At 55.9% G+C, this 18,098-nt stretch overlaps 2 protein-coding genes and 1 long non-coding RNA gene across 4 annotated transcripts; 1 reads left to right on the plus strand and 2 right to left on the minus strand.

The window, feature by feature from the left end:
• Window positions 1-465: 465 nt before the first annotated feature.
• Window positions 466-12,580, plus strand: DDHD2 (DDHD domain containing 2). Of its 2 annotated transcripts, XR_012778674.1 has the most exons (18): window positions 466-827; window positions 2,122-2,312; window positions 3,193-3,282; window positions 3,665-3,785; window positions 4,835-4,924; window positions 6,124-6,259; window positions 6,902-7,110; window positions 7,244-7,314; window positions 7,503-7,622; window positions 7,835-7,930; window positions 8,441-8,569; window positions 8,676-8,831; window positions 8,912-9,014; window positions 9,099-9,263; window positions 9,763-9,925; window positions 10,223-10,341; window positions 10,888-11,028; window positions 11,154-12,580. XR_012778674.1 is itself a non-coding variant. In XM_075523441.1 (17 exons), exons 1-16 carry the CDS (start codon window positions 626-628, stop codon window positions 10,311-10,313), a joined length of 2,133 nt encoding a protein of 710 aa, XP_075379556.1. In that variant the 5' UTR covers window positions 466-625; the 3' UTR covers window positions 10,314-10,341; window positions 10,888-12,580. The 2 variants fall into 2 exon arrangements, 1 of the variants encoding a protein (XP_075379556.1); XM_075523441.1 differs by having other exon boundaries at window positions 10,888-12,580.
• LOC142420002 (uncharacterized) lies at window positions 4,236-6,382 on the minus strand. Its single transcript, XR_012778675.1, has 3 exons — window positions 6,217-6,382; window positions 4,724-4,992; window positions 4,236-4,633 (listed from the first exon to the last, which is right to left on the minus strand). It is a non-coding gene; the product is annotated as an uncharacterized LOC142420002 (long non-coding RNA).
• A 563-nt stretch (window positions 12,581-13,143) lies between the features above and the next one.
• Window positions 13,144-18,069, minus strand: PLPP5 (phospholipid phosphatase 5). The gene is made up of 7 exons (XM_075523442.1): window positions 17,977-18,069; window positions 17,597-17,705; window positions 16,072-16,162; window positions 15,763-15,826; window positions 14,879-15,003; window positions 14,311-14,481; window positions 13,144-13,962 (listed from the first exon to the last, which is right to left on the minus strand). The coding sequence occupies exons 1-7, from the start codon at window positions 18,048-18,050 to the stop codon at window positions 13,793-13,795; spliced, it is 804 nt and encodes a 267-aa protein (XP_075379557.1). The 5' UTR covers window positions 18,051-18,069; the 3' UTR covers window positions 13,144-13,792.
• Between the last annotated feature and the right edge of the window lie 29 nt (window positions 18,070-18,098).

An 18,098-nucleotide genomic window follows, 5' to 3' on the forward strand; every position in this document is an offset into this window, starting at 1 on the left:
GCGGGCAGGGCTGTGGGCAGGAGTTGCAGGCAGGGCTGCGGGCAGGGGTTGCAGGCAGGGTTTTGTGCACCAGTGGCAGCAGGCAGGGCTGCAGGCAGGGCTTGCGGGCAGGGTTTTGTGCAGCGGGGGCAGCGGGCAGGGGTTGCAGGCAGGGCTGTGGGCAGGAGTTGCGGGCAGGGGGCTGCAGGCAGGGGCTGCAGGCAGGGGCTGCGGACAGGCGCCCGCTCCGTCCCCCGCCCGCCCCACTCGTGACGGCAGCCGCGCGGGGCGGGCCGGCGGGGAGCACCGCCCCGGGCTGGGCGGTCGCCGGGGCCGGGAGCGGGGCCTGCGCTGCCGGCCGGGCCGCGCCGCCGGAGGAGCCGCCTCGGGAGCGGGGGCCGCGGCGGCAGCCGGCCGGGCCGCGGGGGCCGCACGCCCACGGACACGCGTGTGCGGCGGAGGGGGAGGGGGGGGGGCGGGGGCCGCCCGCCGGGTCCGTCCCTCCGCGACCCCCGGGGCGGGCGGGCGCAGCCGCCGCGGGAGACGGGGGTTTTGCGGGAGCGTTTTCCCTTGGAGACGGCATAAGCATTTCCGAGGCTCCTGAAATTCGCCCACTCGCGTCTGCCGTGCTCTGTGGAGGAGCATCATGTCCGCTCGGGAGCAGCAACAGGCGCAGCCCCCCCTGCCCGCCGCCGCCCCCGCCTCGGAGGCCGCGGAGCTGGACGCGGCGAAGAGATACGAAGCCGTGGTTCCCCACTGGTTTTACTGCAAGGTCACGGACTCCAGGGAGCGGTGGGTCCCCTTCAGCACGCAGGACTCGGAGAGGCTGGAAGAGGCTCACGGCTCAGGTAGGGTGAAAAGACGCGTGGGCAGGGGCCGCCCCGTCAGGAACCGCAGATACAACTCCATCCAGCTCCACGGGTCGGGGGGTTTCGCGGCGCTGCCTTGCCCTCAGCTCCTAGCACTTCTATTTTTAAATTGCCCTTTGATTTTAAATACCCGGTGCCTGCTCTTAAAATCCCTGTGAGGAACCGGCCTGGTAAGGCCAAGGGGAGAGCATCAGGTGCGTGCTCGAGGGAAACGCTGTCCGGGTATCAGAGGGAAATTCCCTGAACACATCCATGGCTTCCACCTGGGATGCAAAATTTTCCCTCGGGAATGTTAAATTGGGACTTCTTTTGGCAACGTGCCTACTCCTAGAGCTGCGAACGCATGAATGAGCAAAGCTGTTTGGATGCATCGAATGCTCTGACCTCATTCATTTGATATAAGCTCTAAATTATATATAATCATACTGCAAAGCACCCTTCTGGTGCGGATGGGAGAGTGGTAGCAGGATGGCAGAAATTCCCCCGGGGAGATTTCTCCCGTGCGGACGCGCGGCGCTCTGCCTGCCTGCCTGCCTGTCCCCGGAGGGTGCTGCCCAGGCAGCGGGGTCTGCTCTGAGCGGCACCGCTTGCGATGAGGCCCTCGTGCTGCCGAATATCGCCCGTCCGTGCAACCCGCTGCCGGGACTGTGCTTAAGGCACCGCTGCTGCCGACGGCCGTGGGCAGAGCACCGATTGCCCAAGGTTGCTCCCGTCCTCCCTCTCCCAGGAAGCTTCGGATTAGAGGCCGTGCCGCTGGTCCTCAGCGCCGCGGCCGAGCCGAGCACAGCCTGGCACGGGGCGCTCTGCCGGCAGCCTGGCCGGCGGGCAGACCCAGCTCACAGAATTTTAAGTCTGTATCGGGATCTGTGCGGAGTTCTCCGTTTTAGAGGGGAATGGCTTAGAGACCTGGAGACCCGCACCTCCACCGTTAAGCAAAGCACTTCCCGGGGCCACAAATTCACGTTTTACCATCCAAGTGAGGCAGGAAGAGTCCATGTAAGCCTGTGCCCGAACTAGAGAGGAAGACAGTTGTAGCTTAATGCCTTCATCTTACCTTCAGCCTCTGGGGGAAGTTTGACTTGGGGCATCTCTCCTAGGACGTGCTTGGGTACGGAGAACATTGGTGTCTACTGCCATTGCTCATACATGCTGGTGTGTGCTGCCCACGGAAGATGCTCCAGTCTCATCCCTCTGTTCTGGCGTGGTATACAGCTTTCTGGTAGCATGCCTTTCTGGTCCTCTCGCAATTAATTTCAGGCCTTGGTTCCTGCAGGGAGAGACAAAGAAGATCTGGTTGTCCCAACATCGGGGGGTAGGTATGACGTGCATCTGAAGAAGAGGCAGCGCGTCGCAGTGTACTGGGAGGAGGAGGTATCTGAAGTGCGTCGCTGCACCTGGTTTTACAAGGGAGACAAGGACAATAAGTATATTCCCTACTCGGAGACCTTCAGCGAAGAACTGGAGGTAAACACGCCTTTCCTGGTAGCATCCATCTTGCCGAGAAGCATCTTGGCTTCTCATCAACAAACACTGGTCCCGATGTCCCAAACTCCTGCGGGGCAACTGGCACCACAGTCACGCCTGAGGACATGAACTCGAAAGAGGCTTTGGCATGGCGTTTTCGCAGCTGATTAACATAACTGCCAACACTGCCGCTGCCTCCCTCCCAGCCTGCTGTAGCTGGGCAGCCTCCCCTTCCTCCTGCCCTCGTCCAGCCGCGGCAGCATCCTTCTGCTACACGTTTAAGTGCCCGGGTGCTCTCGGCATGCCCTGCGGCCCTGGCCTTGCTCGCAGCCTCGCTCTAGCAGCTTTGCGCTGTTTTTTCTTGACCCTGCCTGCTCTAACTTCAGTTTGACTCTCCTTGGGAGAATCATCCTCGCTACGCTTATAGTTTTACCAAAGCCAAGGGAGCTGTGAATGCAAGAAAGAGAAATCATCATTACAGGGACCCACTGAACGCTATGTAGCGTTAGAGACTTCAGTGGTCTGTAGTGTTAATGGCTGGAGACTGTTCTTTGGAAAGATATATATGTAGAGATATATAGATATATGTACAAAAATATACATCTTTACAATAATCTGTATTCTGATGTAGAAAAAATACAATTCTAAATCGATGGGGAAGTCTGCTGCTGCTATTATGGTGGGGGCTCCTTGGAAACTCTCCAGCGGGTGATGCTCAGATGACCCCACTGCTCCTCCAGCTTGAGCTGGCTCATTTCTCTGCCTCTTTCGCAAAGTGTGTTGATAAAGAGATACCGTAAAACGGGTGGGGAATGTCCCAAGTGTTGAATATTCATGGGAATACCTTCCGCTGACTGACAGAGGGTGTTCTTTTCCTCAGGAAGCTTACATGATTGCTGTGACCCTGGATGAGTGGAAGAAGAAACTGGAGTCCCCTAGCAGGGAAATCATTATCTTGCACAACCCAAAGGTGAGGAGGGCCTGGCGTGCTGACCAGCAGGGACATCCCTTCAGTGCTCTTGAGGGCCTGTCTTTATTCTGTCTTTATGCTCTGGCTTTATGCTGTTTCTATTAACCACGTCTGCTGAGAAATCAGTTCTGTCCAAACGGCATTCCCCTCGCCTACCTGCGCCAGAGCAGAGGGCAATGCCAGCAGAGAGTCTGCTTCACGCCTTAACGTTTCTTTTCAACACACCTTTCACTCTCCTTGTGCAAAGGGCTCGTACCAGCGCGGTTAAACATCGCGGTCCGGTACCACCCCGTATCACCTACCAGCTGTTGCAGCAAAATTTCTCCTCTGCTTAACCACGGTGTGCAGCGCAGCTTAATGACAGGCTCTCCTTGTTTACAAGCTGATGGTGCACTACCATCCGGTTGCCACCTCCGATGACTGGGGCTCAACTCCTACGGAACAAGGTCGACCTCGGACTGTGAAGAGAGGAGTAGAAAACATCGCTGCCGAGATCCCCAACGGTGAGCTCGCTGCTCCCTCCCTTCCACCCATCCAAAGCTACAGGGTCTGTTTTCCAACCTGTTTTCTCAAAAAGACCGACAGAAGCTTCCATGATCCTTTAAATGAAGGGCACATCTACAAATTTTGTGCCAAAAGGAACCGAATGGTTTTCAGAAACCTTCCTAGAAGCAGAGAGCCCGCAGCCTGAGCGAAGGCGCAGAGGAGGCAGACCCATGGGGTGGAGGCGGTGCGCTTCCAGCTCCTGCACTGAGACCAGAGCTGTTGAAAGCACTGCGGTCCTGAAATTACCCCTGAGGTCTTGGCCTGTGTGTTCACAAAGGAGGAGTTTCTTTCCGTGGTAGGGACACGGGGGTTTATCACTTACCTACGTGCAGGTGACTTTCTGGCGCGCGTGCTCTCCCCGTCTCTGAAGCTGTGCGTCAGCTCTGCCCCCTCCCAGCTGTCCCAGAGCTCCTGGTCAGGCCTCAGGATTTGTCCCCGTGGTGAGGACAGGCAGTTACTCCCATCTAACCCCTTCATTTTCCACGCCTGCATGCCTTCAGGAAAGTGCGTATGCAAACTAAAGTGCGTGGGAAGTAGAGAACAAGACGTAACTCCACCGGGTGCCTACCTGAGAGACGCAGCTACGCCGCGGCCGGGTGGCTCAGCAGAGCAGGCTGGGCACAGGGCAGCTGGACCGAGGCCTCCTGGTCCTGCCCTCTCCCGAGCTGAACGTGCCCCACGGCCGGGTGGAGGTGAATGGCGAGGCCCATGCACTCCCGCTGAAGCGAGGACGGTGACAGAAGCGGGGACGAGCTGCCTCGCCTTTCTCTACTGTCCCATTGGTCTGGACCCATCTGGTGGGCAGCTGAATTTAGCAGGACAAACAGTTCAGAAACGTGAGAAATCCCACCACCCTTTAGGCGTAAAATCCAGGCGTTAACTCAAGGTTTTTTACCTGGCTGAGGTGAGGATGGGAGGCTCAGCCTGCAGAGTTTCAGCGGGTCAGTTCCCCATTAAGCGATGTCTCCTGCAGGGCCTGTGCTCTGAACTCTTCTTTCCTCTTTAGGAGAGCCACTGCAAATTGATCACCTGGTTTTCGTGGTGCACGGGATCGGCCCAGCGTGCGACATTCGGTTCAGGAGCATCATCCAGTGCGGTAGGTGTGGAGCCCGGCCGGGGTGCTCTTTCCATACGCTGCTTTTAGCAGAGCCGGTAAACCCTCATCTGCATGGACAATGGGAAACGCTGTCGGAGTGCATTCAAACCATCCCGACGCTCACGTTGGCAAGCTGCGCGGTCGAATTTGCTGACTGCACTGGGGAGCGTGAATGCAACACTCACTAACCCGTTAAATCCCACCATCTGGAAAGGTTTGGGCAACCACTTTTCATCACCGTGTTCTGCTGCTGCTCAAAATAGTGAGTTTCCCAAATTGGATACAGATTTTCCAAGTAACTGTCTAAACCTGCTAAACTAATTAGTAACCTGCTCAGTCTATTGCTACGGGTTAATCTCACTGGGTGAAGTCTAAGAGGCAACACCCCACCCAGCAGCCTCTGGAGTGATTTTGGACCAAAACCAGGGACGCTGCTTCTGGCTCAGGAAATCCCCAAACTGCAAATGCCTGGGGGTTAGGAGAGCGCGCGAGAAGGATCGCGGGTCTTACAGGCTCCTCTAAGCAGCCGCTGTCGATCAATGCTGGAGACAGGGTACTAAACCCAGTAACTCTGGTCTGACCTGTTCATTATTATTTGCTCAGAGTGCTTCAGTTCTGTCGGAGAGGTGATCACTGAAACTGCCTGGATGCCCGACATGATTTAACTTGTAGAAATCAAGGGAGCTGGGATTTTTCACAGCAGACTGTCTTTAGTTCCTACAAAATAGACCTTTGTTTTCATGCAGTCTGTTCTTCTATATGTTCATCTGATGAAACTATTTTCAAGGCTGCTGACCGTCAGGAAGGAAATCAGCCTTTCTCCCTTAGACCTGAGTAATTTCAAGTTCACCTCCTCCCTTAGGATTCCCTTTCTAACACGTGCATCTTCGCAACAGATTTATTTTTTTAAAATTCCTAAAAGTACCTTTCTTATCCTGACTGCTGTGTTAAAGCCCTGCCCGTGTGGAAAGGAGGCTTGTTACAGATGGGACAGCGAAATCCAGTAAACACACGTGTAAGGACATGGAGCCTTCCCCTGATCTTGTAGTTAAAGATTCAAGGTCTTAGGGTAACAGCAGCAGATTAAAGACCCTGGTGGGATTTCCCCTGGTAATGATCTTTTCTTTTATCTTATTAAGTGCTGTTGATGCAGCAGGCTTGCCCTGTGGATCTCAGTAAGAGTTCATGCTCTTTTCCAGTGAACGACTTCAGGAATGTTTCCCTGAGCATGCTGCAAGCGCACTTCAAGAAAGCCCAGGAGCAGCAGCAGATCGGCCGGGTGGAGTTCCTGCCTGTGAACTGGCACAGCTCCCTCCACTCCACCGGTGTGGACGTGTAAGTGTCCTGGACAGCCATCTCCTCCGGTGCCGGTGTCCGTGGGAATGGCAAAGCGCACAGCCAGCCTCCTCCCGCGTAAACTCTGCTTTTTCTGGTGGCCACCGCAGGCAAAGGGAAAGCTGTGAGTGTTTAGGGCTGTGAGCATGCCGGGGTACGCAGGACAGACGGGGTCCCGCAGAGCACCTCCGTGCCAGACCCTGTCCCCACCGTCTTTTTACAGCCCTGTTTTGCAGGGCACAGCAGGTGCCTGCTCTGATCAGCATCCAGCCGGAGAGGAGAGGCTTCTGCCTTTCCCTGGCTAACATCAGGAGGGACCGTGGACACCCACGCCTTGCTAAAGGCCTCTGGAAACTGGAGTACCCAGTTTCTGCCCTCAAGCGCTGCTCTGCAGCGTCCTAGGAAGGGGAGAGAGCAGGTTAAGCTGGGGAGAAGGCCAGGCTCCTTACTCCTGCCTGGAGTGTAAGAGCACAGGCTGTGCTCTGCCTTCGGTCTTGGCACGAGCTGAGGGTCTGCATTACAACATCACGTCCTTTGAGATGGCGGCAACCCTTTTCTGAACTTACATTTTGCTTTAGAAACGTGGTGGGGTTCACTGGCACCCCTAACTGCAATTCCCCCTCTCCTCTTTTCCCCCCGTAGCGACCTGGAGCGAATCACTTTGCCAAGCATCAATCGCCTGCGTCACTTCATCAACGACACCATCCTGGACGTTTTCTTTTACAACAGCTCCACCTATTGCCAGACCATCGTGGACACGGTGGCATCCGAAATGAACCGCCTGTACCAGCTCTTCCTGCAGAGGAACCCGCTCTTCAAAGGGGGGGTCTCCATTGCAGGGCACAGCTTGGGTAAGGGGTCCCGTGAGCGTCACCGTACCGTGGGAGCAGGGAGGGTACTGGTCTTTCGTCCCAGAAAGGAGACGGCTCGGGGCTTTTCCCCGATGAGGTGCTGATGCTCTGTCTGCCTGCGCCTGGTTTCTAGGGTCGCTCATTTTGTTTGATCTCCTGACGAACCAGAAGGCTGCTCCCGAGGAGGACGAGCACAGCGAAGAGGTACGGGCTCTCGGGCGGTGCGCGGACCCGTGGGGTACTCCCGCAGCACTTGCACGGGCAGCTGCGCCGGTGCAGCGTCACACCGACCTCCCGCTTCTGCGGCTGCTTGGGGAAGGGGGAGAGACTCCGAAATGCATGGGAGAAAATCAGTGAGCAAAAAGCACGATCCCTGATGGCTCTATTCACAGGGGTCCAGGACAACCTCAAGCAACAGGGGTATTGAGGAAGTAAAAGAAATCCTGAAGAATCTGGAGCTGTCCGAATATTGTGATGTTTTTGAGAAGGAGAAAATGGACAGGCAGGCACTGGTAAGGAGCTCTCCTGTTTTGCTGTCTCTTGTGTTTCTTCCTTGCTTTTCTTCCCAGTCCTCCCACCCTGTGCACATCTTCCTGGTACTGAGTCACTCGCACACGAAATGTCTCCGAGGAGTGCAGCAGGAACAGAATGACAGGGAACAGAAATACGTCACCACGCACACCTCTCTGCTCCTGTACTAACATCTGGGTTGCTTATTTTCCAGTTCTTGTGCACAGAGAAAAACCTTAAAGAAATGGGAATTCCTTTAGGACCAAGAATGAAGATACTTCATTACATCAGCTCCAAGACGGAGATGCAGGTTTGTCTTCTGCACGGCTTGTGTTCATCCAGGTCACATCCCATCGCTCTCAGACAAGGACCACCCTTCACCACTTACAATCAGCCTGGTACCCGGGATGCGAGGCCTCAGTCCCTGAGCACCCCGACCCCCTCGTTCCTGGCCATCCTTGCTCAGGCAGCTCGCACGGGCTCGCGTTTGGCTGTGGCGAGCTGCTTGCTGCTCCCGTGCGTTACGCTGGTGTTACAGGTGTTACCCTACTGCAGCATCACTTTATCCCGTGGCCTGTAAGGGTGATCGCAGAGCAGGAGGACTTGTTAACGGTGGTAGAGACTGAAGTTAGTGATGCCAGCTAGAGAGGCGGTCGCCTGGGGAAGGATGGTGCTGCCAAGACTGTCCTGGTTCTGGAGGATATGGGATGCCGGGCAGTTTGCTGCCTCACGTACTTGCTCACGGGTGGGTAGGACGGGCCGTGGCGTGGGCTCGCTGCAGGAGCCGTGCTAGCGGGGTTTCCCGGTTGTGTTGCTGCAGGACCAGAGTGCAGCAGCTCCCGGGCACAGCGGGGAGCGGGGAGCAGAGCCTGGGTCCCCACCGCAGCGTGACCCGGACAGCACAGACAATGGCAGCAATTGTCAATACCGGGATGTTGGCTTAGGACAGGTAACTACCGAGCTCGGCACCATGCTCTAACTGCAACAACGAGGTGCTCGTAACTCCAGCATGGAGTTTGTCTCATGAAACAAAACTGAATCTCCCTCTCTCCTAGGTCTCGGCAAACTATCCTCAGCTAAACTACAAGCCCACCATCTTCTTTGCTTTTGGGTCTCCCATTGGGATGTTTCTCACGGTGCGAGGAGTGAAGCGGATCAACCCAAACTACAGCCTGCCCACCTGCAAAGGCTTCTTCAACATCTTCCACCCTGTAGGTATAAGAACCAGAGCCTTCCTGCGTGAGACGCGTGGAGCACGAGCCCTGGCTCACTGTCCCTGTCCTCCGTACAGTTTGACCCGGTGGCATACAGGATTGAGCCCATGATCGTCCCAGATCTGGAGTTTGAGCCCATGCTGCTGCCTCACCACAAGGGCAGGAAGAGAATGCACCTGGGTAAGGGAAGGAGCAGCCCCTCTCCCCCTGCCCTGGGCAACTGCTGCAGCCCCCAGCCCGACACCGACCCCTCCTGCCTTTCAGAGCTGAAAGAAGGGCTGACTCGCATGAGCGTGGACCTGAAGAACAACTTGCTGGGGTCCCTGCGGGTAGCCTGGCAGTCCTTCACTCGAGCCCCGCTGCCAGCCGTGGAGGCGGCGAGTACCGACGCCGAAGCGGAGGCAGAGGCCGGTGTGGAGAAGCAGCCAGGTCGGTGGTGCGTGCGGGGCGGCGGGGAGCCGGGGATGCAGCATTGCGACCCGCCCACGGAGCAGCGTGCTCGGGCTCCCTGCAGCCACGCCGGCGAGGTGCCCATCCTGGCATCAAACCCAGGCGCTGCTGCCCTCTTCTGTGCTCAGCAAAGGGATGCCTTTGAGCTGCGTAAGCACTTGGCTCTCCAAATGCTGTGGCCTTCCCTTTATTGCCTGATGAAAGGGGAGCAGAGGCAGCCTGCCTGGTCAGTAACGGCCTTCTGGGGGTCTCAGCACCCCACATCCCTTTGTAAGCCTGCCAAGCCCGTCACCCTTCTCTAGCTGTCTCTTGCAATACTCTTGTCCAAGAGAGAGCCCTGGGGGGGAAGGACCGAGCACTTAAGCTGCCTCCCCTCTGCAAGAGCCCGCGGTGGGGCGAAGGGAGGGCACGGTGATGCTGTTGCACTTCCATGGCTGCTGGTGCCCCTGAACCACGCTGCTCTTCTTCGTTCCTTCAGACCCAAAGCCAGACGAGGCCCCCGCAGCAGTGAAGGAAGAGGCCTCCCTCATTAATGTGGGGAGGCTGAACGGAGGGAATCGCATAGACTACGTGCTGCAGGAGAAGCCAATAGAGAGCTTTAACGAGTATTTATTTGCACTACAAGGGCATCTCTGCTATTGGTAAGCTTCTGCATAATGGTCAAAGCTTCAAATTCATGTCTGACGTAAGCAGAACGCCATCGTTTTTAAAGCCAATGTAATAAGAAAAGCCTTAACTGAGTAAACAAGATATGCTCCTGCCTGTAACGCAGGCAGAGCGGGTGGGTAGGGACAGAGGAAGGAGACCATTGTCGTTCTCCTGGTCCAGTACTGCCTGCATTTGCTGAGCCCTGCATCTATCCCATAACCATCACGGATGACCTGACAGAGCGGAGGGAAGTGTCTCCCTCCAATTCCCATGTCCTCCTCCTCCTCCAGGGAGTCGGAAGACACCGTTCTGCTGGTTCTGAAGGAGATCTACCAGACACAAGGCATTACACTGGATCAACCTTTGCCAGGAAGCCAGTGACCAACCGGTGCTGTTCCGGCCGCTTGATGTAAGTCATCTTGCCTACACCTTCCTTCCGAATTTCCTAGGGCACCTCAGAGGACATCTGGTCCGTTTGACGGAAAATATTCCTTATTTACAGTGCTATGCCTAAGGCAGGAGTTTGTGTCGGGCTTTTTCTTTGGCCAGTTGGCATGTTTGGCTTCTCTCCTCTTACCCTGCACATAAGCACTATCGGACACGAGGAGAGCTAATGAACCGCTGCTGACAAGGGCAGCAGCAACTGCGCACGCTACGATCAGTTCAGTCCACCAAGGGAACGACCAGATGCGTGGCTCGTACTCCGAGCCTCCCGGGCTAAACATTTCTTATAGACAGGTAGTGAACCAGAGCGTGGACCCTGCGGTTCTTGCAGGGGTACTTTCACCCTCTGCTGCTAATTGCTGGCCGAGGGTAGACAAGGGGTAAGGCGCACCCTTATGTTTTTTGCCCTCAAAGCCTAACGCTGGTAATTGCTGGGTACGGGAGGCGGGGCTGGGTGGATTTTGGTCTGCCCTAGTGCAGCTATTCCTATGTTCTCCTTTTGCCTTCTTAGATCCAATTCAACTGAGTACTCACCAGGAAAGTCCAGATTTCTTCTCTGCCTTCCTCTCTCCTCTGCTGCTGTGTCCCCCGCATGCCGCTTCCCAAGTACTTGCTGCTACCTGGAGATAAGGATGATTTTCCTCCATTTTGGGTAGGGGCGGGGGGGAAAAAACATCAAGGGAAAACACTTCTGCTCAAACACACACAGCACTTGCACTGTGACTCCCTGTGGCAACGTGTACTTTCAACCCTCCACCTTGTACGTTATCACACTAGCTCCTCTAGCACCGAAGCAGACTCGTTGTCTGGGCTAGGAACGGACATTGAGGGCCTGACTCTGCTCCTGGCATAGGGAGGAAACTTGCAGCTTGTGACCTTGAGGAATAAAAGCCTTAAAGACGCAGCGTGGAGAACGCTATAGCAGCCTTGTCGAGCGAAGGAGATTGCTGACTTCTCCCTGCCCTAACACAGAGCACCAGGCACAAGGACTGTGATCTTTGGGAGGTGAAGCCCAGGGCACGGGCCTCTGCTGTTAAGCGAGCAGGAATGTGTCTACCAGCCATTCTCATCTCCTTGAATTGCTGCTGCATGGTTTGTGCACCCATGGGTCGTGCCAGGCAGGACTGCCCCATGAAACAGCTCGTGAAAGCGGCATGTTTGTGTGTGCTTGACCCAGGCGCTCCTGCCTGCTGTAGTGACTTCTCAGCATCCTCACCCAGCCCACGGCAGCCAACAAACCAAGGGCCTCCCTGAGGCACTGCCTGCATCTTGCGTAGGACCAAGCTAGTGGCCAGGTGTAACTGTACGGGAGGAAAGCTTCACCTCCAGATCACGCTACAGCTCTGCTGGGGGAAAGCAGCTGCTCCCCAGCAGCATCCAGGCAATTTGAAGGTGGGGAGGGACAGCCCTCCTGTGCTTTGCAGGGGCATGGAGCAATGCTACCGTCCTGCTGCGGTGTGGCTTTCAGGGTGGCTCCAGGGATCTCATGCCAGCCAGGCTCCAGTCGTTGTTTTTGGTTTTAAATACACAAAATGCAGCCAGTGAAGTCGGAGCCCAGATCCGTAGGGTCTGGCCGCTGTCCCCAGGACCCCACTGAAGAAAGGACACCAGCTCTGCAGGCAGCGCAGCCTGCAGGTGCCCGTGGCGTGCTAGCTCTGCTGCGAGGGGCACGGGGCCAGAGAGCCTCCGGTGACCCCCCCTTGCCACCCAAACCTCCCAGGCTGACTCGTGGCTGGGCTGAGGCTGGAGCCTCGGGGCAAGGCAGAGGCAGAGCTTCAGTGACGTGTAAGGTCGTTGCTGTGACAGCCTTTGGAAAGAGCCAAGCCACTTTCCCTCCCACTGACTTTTGCCCTGCATGGGGTAAGGAGCCTTTTTTCCACAGCCTGTTTGTTTGTCCTCCGTTGTACTACATTATTTGCACTACTGGAAAGGTTTTGTTTGCAGCCTACAGCCCTCCTCCCATCCCAAAGGAACTGAAGCTGTTCTTTACCTGACTGCAGAAACAGACATGCTGCTCAGTCTGCGCCTGAACTACTGACTGCTAAAGCATCTCCTACGAGAGCAGGAAAAGGAACAGTCTTAACACGGGACACTCTCATGATCAGCTTTTTAAGTTATGCACTTTGTAAAAAAAAAAAAAAAAGTTAAGTACATTTTAAATGTTATTTAATGTCTTTTCCAGTAAAAGCCAAAATAAATAAGTAGATGACCGTGGTGTGTGCATGTTTGGGGGGAGAGGGAGGGGAGGGGGTTGAAGAATTCACACGTGCACAATTTTAGGGGAAAGTAAAGCTATTTCTGTAACTTCTATTGAAGGGCTTACGTGGCCCAAACTGCAGATGATAGGATGTGTTTTCCTTACTGTCACATCCCGCGCTTGGCAGAGGCAGACGTGCCTCGCTCTGCTACAGCCTCTCCTCTGCTGTTTGCACGTACATGCACCTGATCAAGGACACGCTTATCTGTGGAGGAGACCAGTGACAAGTAACTACTTACAACAGTCCTGCCAGACAGCTGTGCCTTGGATTTCTCAGCAGCACTCTACCCTTCCACTGTCTGAGAAAACAAACCACGGTGTAGAGAAACAAGCCCCTCTGAAGGGATGCCTTCAGACACCATTTCATTTTCTGCTGATTGTCATCTCTTTACAACCGTATTAAAGCTGCAAGGAAAGAGATACAAAATAAACACCCACCTAGAAACCCCTGCAGACACACCAAAGGAAATGGTTTATACAGCAATAAAACCAGGCCTTGAAGTAAAGTTTTTAGTACCACAGCTCATTAAAAAAATTAAACTCCTTTATTTGGCAAATTAGAAAAAATCAGGGCTAGCACAATAATACAAATAACGATCATGCTAGTTTCATCTTCCCTCTCCCCCACTTAATCCATGGTTAAAGATTGCAACCTCACGCTCACTACTCCAAATTAGCTCAGCTGTAATTGAAAAGACGGACTTAAACCCGGCGCCAGGAGCAGGTCCTGCACTTCATTTCGACGTACACTTCCCATGAGAAGGGATGGGGCAGCTCGGCCAGACTGAAGGGAGATGACTGATGGTGCTTTCCAGACTGGACACAGGACCACCCACCGGACGGGGCACACCGGGTTGTCACATTTTTCCAGTTCTTGCTTCAGGACCTTTCGTACCCGGGCTGTCCACCCGCAGGCTCGCAAGCTGAGTGCCTCGCTCGCTTCACAGCGGGCTCGAAGGGAAGGACGCCTACAAAATTCGGTTAACGAAGCAACGCAGGCCCCTGAGCAGGACAACTTACCAAGCACTGCAGGGAACGCCTGCTTGGGTTTCAGGTTCATCCTCATTTGAGCCACTTGCAGACCAACCTCCCCAAAGCCTTCCCCTGCCCTAGCACTCAAGGAGCAGCAGGAAAGGTGCCGGCAGGACAGAGCCTGTCACTATATATCCAGGTGAAAGCTGGAAGCTGCAAGCTTTTCTTGGTGCACCGGCAGTTGTTTGGATTTGTACAGAAATGGTTTGTGGCACATGGAGTCCATCAGAGGAGGGTAATACTGCCTGTAGCAGAGGTATGCAAGCACGAAGCCGATCGCTGAGCCAACCAACACATCTGCAGGCAAGACCAGAGGAGAATTAACTTCCCTTTACCCTCACAATCCTCGTCAGTGAATTCTCCAGCAGGCAGCTTTTCAGCCTGCTCAGAGCTGAGCTGGATCGGCAACTTGACCCTTGGCTATAAAACTAAGCTTGGCATGTATTTCAAAAACAAAAAGAAAGGCATCATCACCTTGCAGGCAGCAAAAAAATTACCACTGGAGGAGTAATCAAAAAACCCAAGTTGCCGTCGTGGGCTCTGAACTCCTCTGCAGCAACACGGACCCTCCCCGCGCTCAGAGTGCCCCCGCTCAGGGCACCCAGTTGTGCCCCCGTCCAGGTCCGCAGGCAGACGCCAACCCACCTTGCCAGTGGTGCTTGTAGTCACAGGTGCGGGACACGGCGATGAGGGTGGCGAGGAAGAGTGGGAGGAGGAAGGCGCAGAGCCGCAGAGCCCTGCCTCCCCGGCCGGGAGCAAAGCAGTGCACCTTCCCAGCTACATAGAAGGCAGAGAAGGCGAGACCAGCGAAGGCGACTGAAAGAGAAGCGTGTTGCTTCAGAAACGGCTCCGGGCTCTGCCGTCAGCCCTCAGCCAGACCTTCACCCTCTCCCCTGCTGCAGTGGAGGGGCTGAAAGAGGATGTCTGTCCTGCCCACATAAGCCAAAGGAAGCATCAGCTTGTGAGCGATAAAGGAGCTGTAGAAGCTGGTACTTGGCAAGCATCCCTCCTCCGAGGAGTTACAGACAGCTTCAGCTTCAGATTGTCACCCATCGCTTTGCAGAGGGAAAGCTGAGGCCCCCAAACAGGCCAATGAACATAGCCAAAGCCACAGCGTGCATGAAAGCAAACCCAAGCTGCCCTCCCCACGGGCTTCTGCTCACCACGGTTCATCGTCTGGGGCTGCAGCGGGTAAGGGACATGGAAAACTTACACGAAGCGTGTCCACTGGGGAAGCTTTTGCGTCCCTCAGTCACTATGCCAGGGTCGCCTGTGCACACCAGCTCCGGGTTTGCTCGTCCATCGGGGAAGCATCGATAGAAGAAGTCCGGCCGTGGCCTAGGGCAGAGAACAAAGCACGTGGCCATCAGGCGTGCAGCACACCCAGCACGGTGCTCAGCAGACATCTGAGCACCCAGCCCTCCCACGGAGCACCCACATGCGAATGCAGTCGCCAGCCAGCTTGCGCAGCTCCCTCCACTGCACAAAGGGAAGGCGGCGAGAAATGCAAAACCGAGCATCGCACCCAGCTCCGCTCCTGCCTGGGCAGGCAGGGCTCGGCAGGCGAGAGCCAGGCTGCAGCAGCACAGCCCCACCGGCCCACCGCTGCTCGGGCAGGACCCGGCTTAGACCCTGAGGATTAGCACTGCGCTCATCCTCCCCGTCCAGCCCAGCGGAGCAAATGCCTTACAAGAACTGAATTCCCACGCGGCCTCAACGTGCCCCGGTCGCGCAGCCGGCGGGCACACCGGAGCAAACCTCTCCGGCTGCGGCTGGGCACAGGTAACTTTTTGCCACCCTGACCGCGTGGCCCAGGGATATGAAACCATCCCGTCCGTTCCCTGTGCACATGCCAAAGCGCTCCTCCTGGCACAGGCCTGAACAAGCCCACCTAAATGATGCTCAGAGACAGCAGGTCCTCGCCAGTGTTTGTTCTAATATTTAATTGTCTTTACAGCTAGAAAAAACACATTTTTTCCAGGCTGAGTACGTCCAACTTCAGCTTCTGGCCCTTGCTCCTGCTATTGCAGCTCTACCACTGCTCTGACTTGGTTCCCCTCCCCGCACAGCGCAGCTCGGAACGAGCCAGTTTCTCACCTTCCCACAATGAGCTTCAGGGCATTTGTAAAAACCCCGTTCAGGGCGAGAGCAAGGCTGGCAGCTAGGAGAGAGCAGAGAGGTCACGTCAGCATCGTCCCCACCTGAATGTGCAGCTTCGAGGCACATTCAGGCACAGGCGGTGCTCAAACTTCAGCCGGAGCCACACAGCTCGGCTTTGATACCCCTGGCACAACACTTGTGCCCCAGCAAGAGCAAAGGACTCATCCGTGAGACCCCTGGCTCAGCCACAGCATCAGGACAGACCCCTCGGGGGGCTGCAGCTCTCCGGGATAAGAAGGAGCTCACCTAGGCAGGCTTCCCGCGTGTCTTCTCGGTCGGCATTCATGAACACCCTTGCCAGGACAATGAGCAGTAAGGGAGACAGAAATGCGATGAACTGCCACAAAATGAGAAGGTCGTTAGGTGTCTGTTAGCGAAGCAGATTTAAGCGCTCTCACCAGAACACAACAGCAATTGCTCACAGAGACTATACACCTTCCTTCCCCAAAGCCAAGCAGCAACCTGTCCTCTCCAAACGCTACACTTCTGTCAGAAAGCAAAACCACCCCCAGCTGTATTTGCAGCAAACCCTGGCTAACCCCGTGCTCCCCAGAGCATGGCTATTCCTCCTGGTTGTCATCCATCGGCAGCACCTCACGTACAAACACCCACGGGCTGCTGGACGTCGCCTGTACCAAAGCATGAGAAAAAAACACCCACCCCAGGCAGCAAAAATAATGCAGCACGCTAAAAAGCCCCTCTCTGCATCCCACTCCTTCCCGTGCTTTACCCACTCAGTGCACACACTCAGCAGAGCAGCGGAGCCTTCCCTCCTCCGAGTGAAGCCCAGCACATCCTCAAGCTCTCAAATAGCCCCTCTGGCACGAGAGTGCTGCTTTGGCTGGCTTCATGTCACCCCTGCCTGCAGCTCCCTCCCCTCCTGCTTTCGGGCATCCCTTCGCAGTACCGGCCACAGCACCCCAACTCTCCCCATCCCTGCAAGCACAACGATTAGCTCTTTGTCAGCAGCGCCCATGCTGCTTGTCAGCAAAAAATAGAGGAGCCGCTGACTCAGAGAAAACCCGTTACCATTCATAAGATCTCAGCAGCGACTGCCGCTGCGGGATTTCACCCCGGGGAGGTCCCCGGTGTGTCTGACGGGCTCCCAAGCAGTCTGCTACCACCTGAAGCCTGGCATACGTCATGCTTTACACTGCCAAATCCAAACGCTACATCGAGGTTTTGTCCTTTCACGTTTAGTGCCTACCTCTTGCAGAAAATCAACAGCGTTATTTGCTAAGAAATAGCAAATTTCTTAGCCAGGAGCCACCCCATGTCACCGCAACACCCCTGCTTCAGTCCCCTTTAAGGGACTATTGTCTACTTGAAATCCAGCACTGACAGTTTTATACTAAACCCTTTTGACACTAGAGACCTAGGGAAAACATTTTTACGATAAAATTATAATAAAACTTTGCTGAAAATAGCTGCTTTCAAGCAAAATGTTCCCTGATAGTGAGAGAGGGGCTATCCTCCATGGTCCTAGTGATCTGGACATGAAATTGATGGTGAACAAGAGTAAAAAGCCCCCACTAGTTTTTATAAACTTAGTTAAAATCCCAAAGACAACCCTGGATGGTAAAGCCTAAAGAGACGACAAAAATGACTGTCAGTGTTGTCCAGTCTGCAATAACACATTGCACTTTCAGTAACACGCAGTAAGAACTACCGGCACTTGCAGTACAAGTCGTTTAGCTCGCAGCTTTGCTTTAAAAGGATCGTTTCTAATTGAAGAAAAACCCAAGCACACGCAGGAAGCCGCTGAACTTACAAACATGGGGACGGTGGGTACGTGATCCACCTCTACGTAGGGGTTTCTATAAAGCCACATCTCTTCGGGCTGCACCACGCGCTGGAAGGGAGGCAGGAACTCCATGATCCTGGAGAGGAAGAAGCGAGAAGCCCGACGTGGGCGGCTGCCCCCGCAACCTGCCGCGGGCGGAGCGGCGGGCGGGGGCTCCGTCCCCCGCCGCCGCAGGGGCCAGGCGGCCTGGGAGGCTCCGGGGGTCCCGGCCGCTGCCCCCGGCCCGACGGCCCCGGCCGCGCTGCGGGAGCGGCTCCTCCGCGCCCCGCGGGAGGGCCGAGGCGGCCGGGCCGGGCCCGGGAGCCGCCGCCGCCGCCGCGGGGGCAGCGCCCGCCGCCCGCACTCACGCGAAGGCGGCCAGCAGCAGGGCCCGCACCGCCGCCTCCGCCGCCAGCTCCGCCGCGCCGCCCGCCCGCCGCATGGCCGCCCGCCGGCCTGGCGCCGCCGCCCGGGGCGGGGCGGGGCGGAG

This window comes from Mycteria americana, chromosome 23 (assembly GCF_035582795.1).
Source record: "Mycteria americana isolate JAX WOST 10 ecotype Jacksonville Zoo and Gardens chromosome 23, USCA_MyAme_1.0, whole genome shotgun sequence".
Taxonomy (NCBI): domain Eukaryota; kingdom Metazoa; phylum Chordata; class Aves; order Ciconiiformes; family Ciconiidae; genus Mycteria; species Mycteria americana.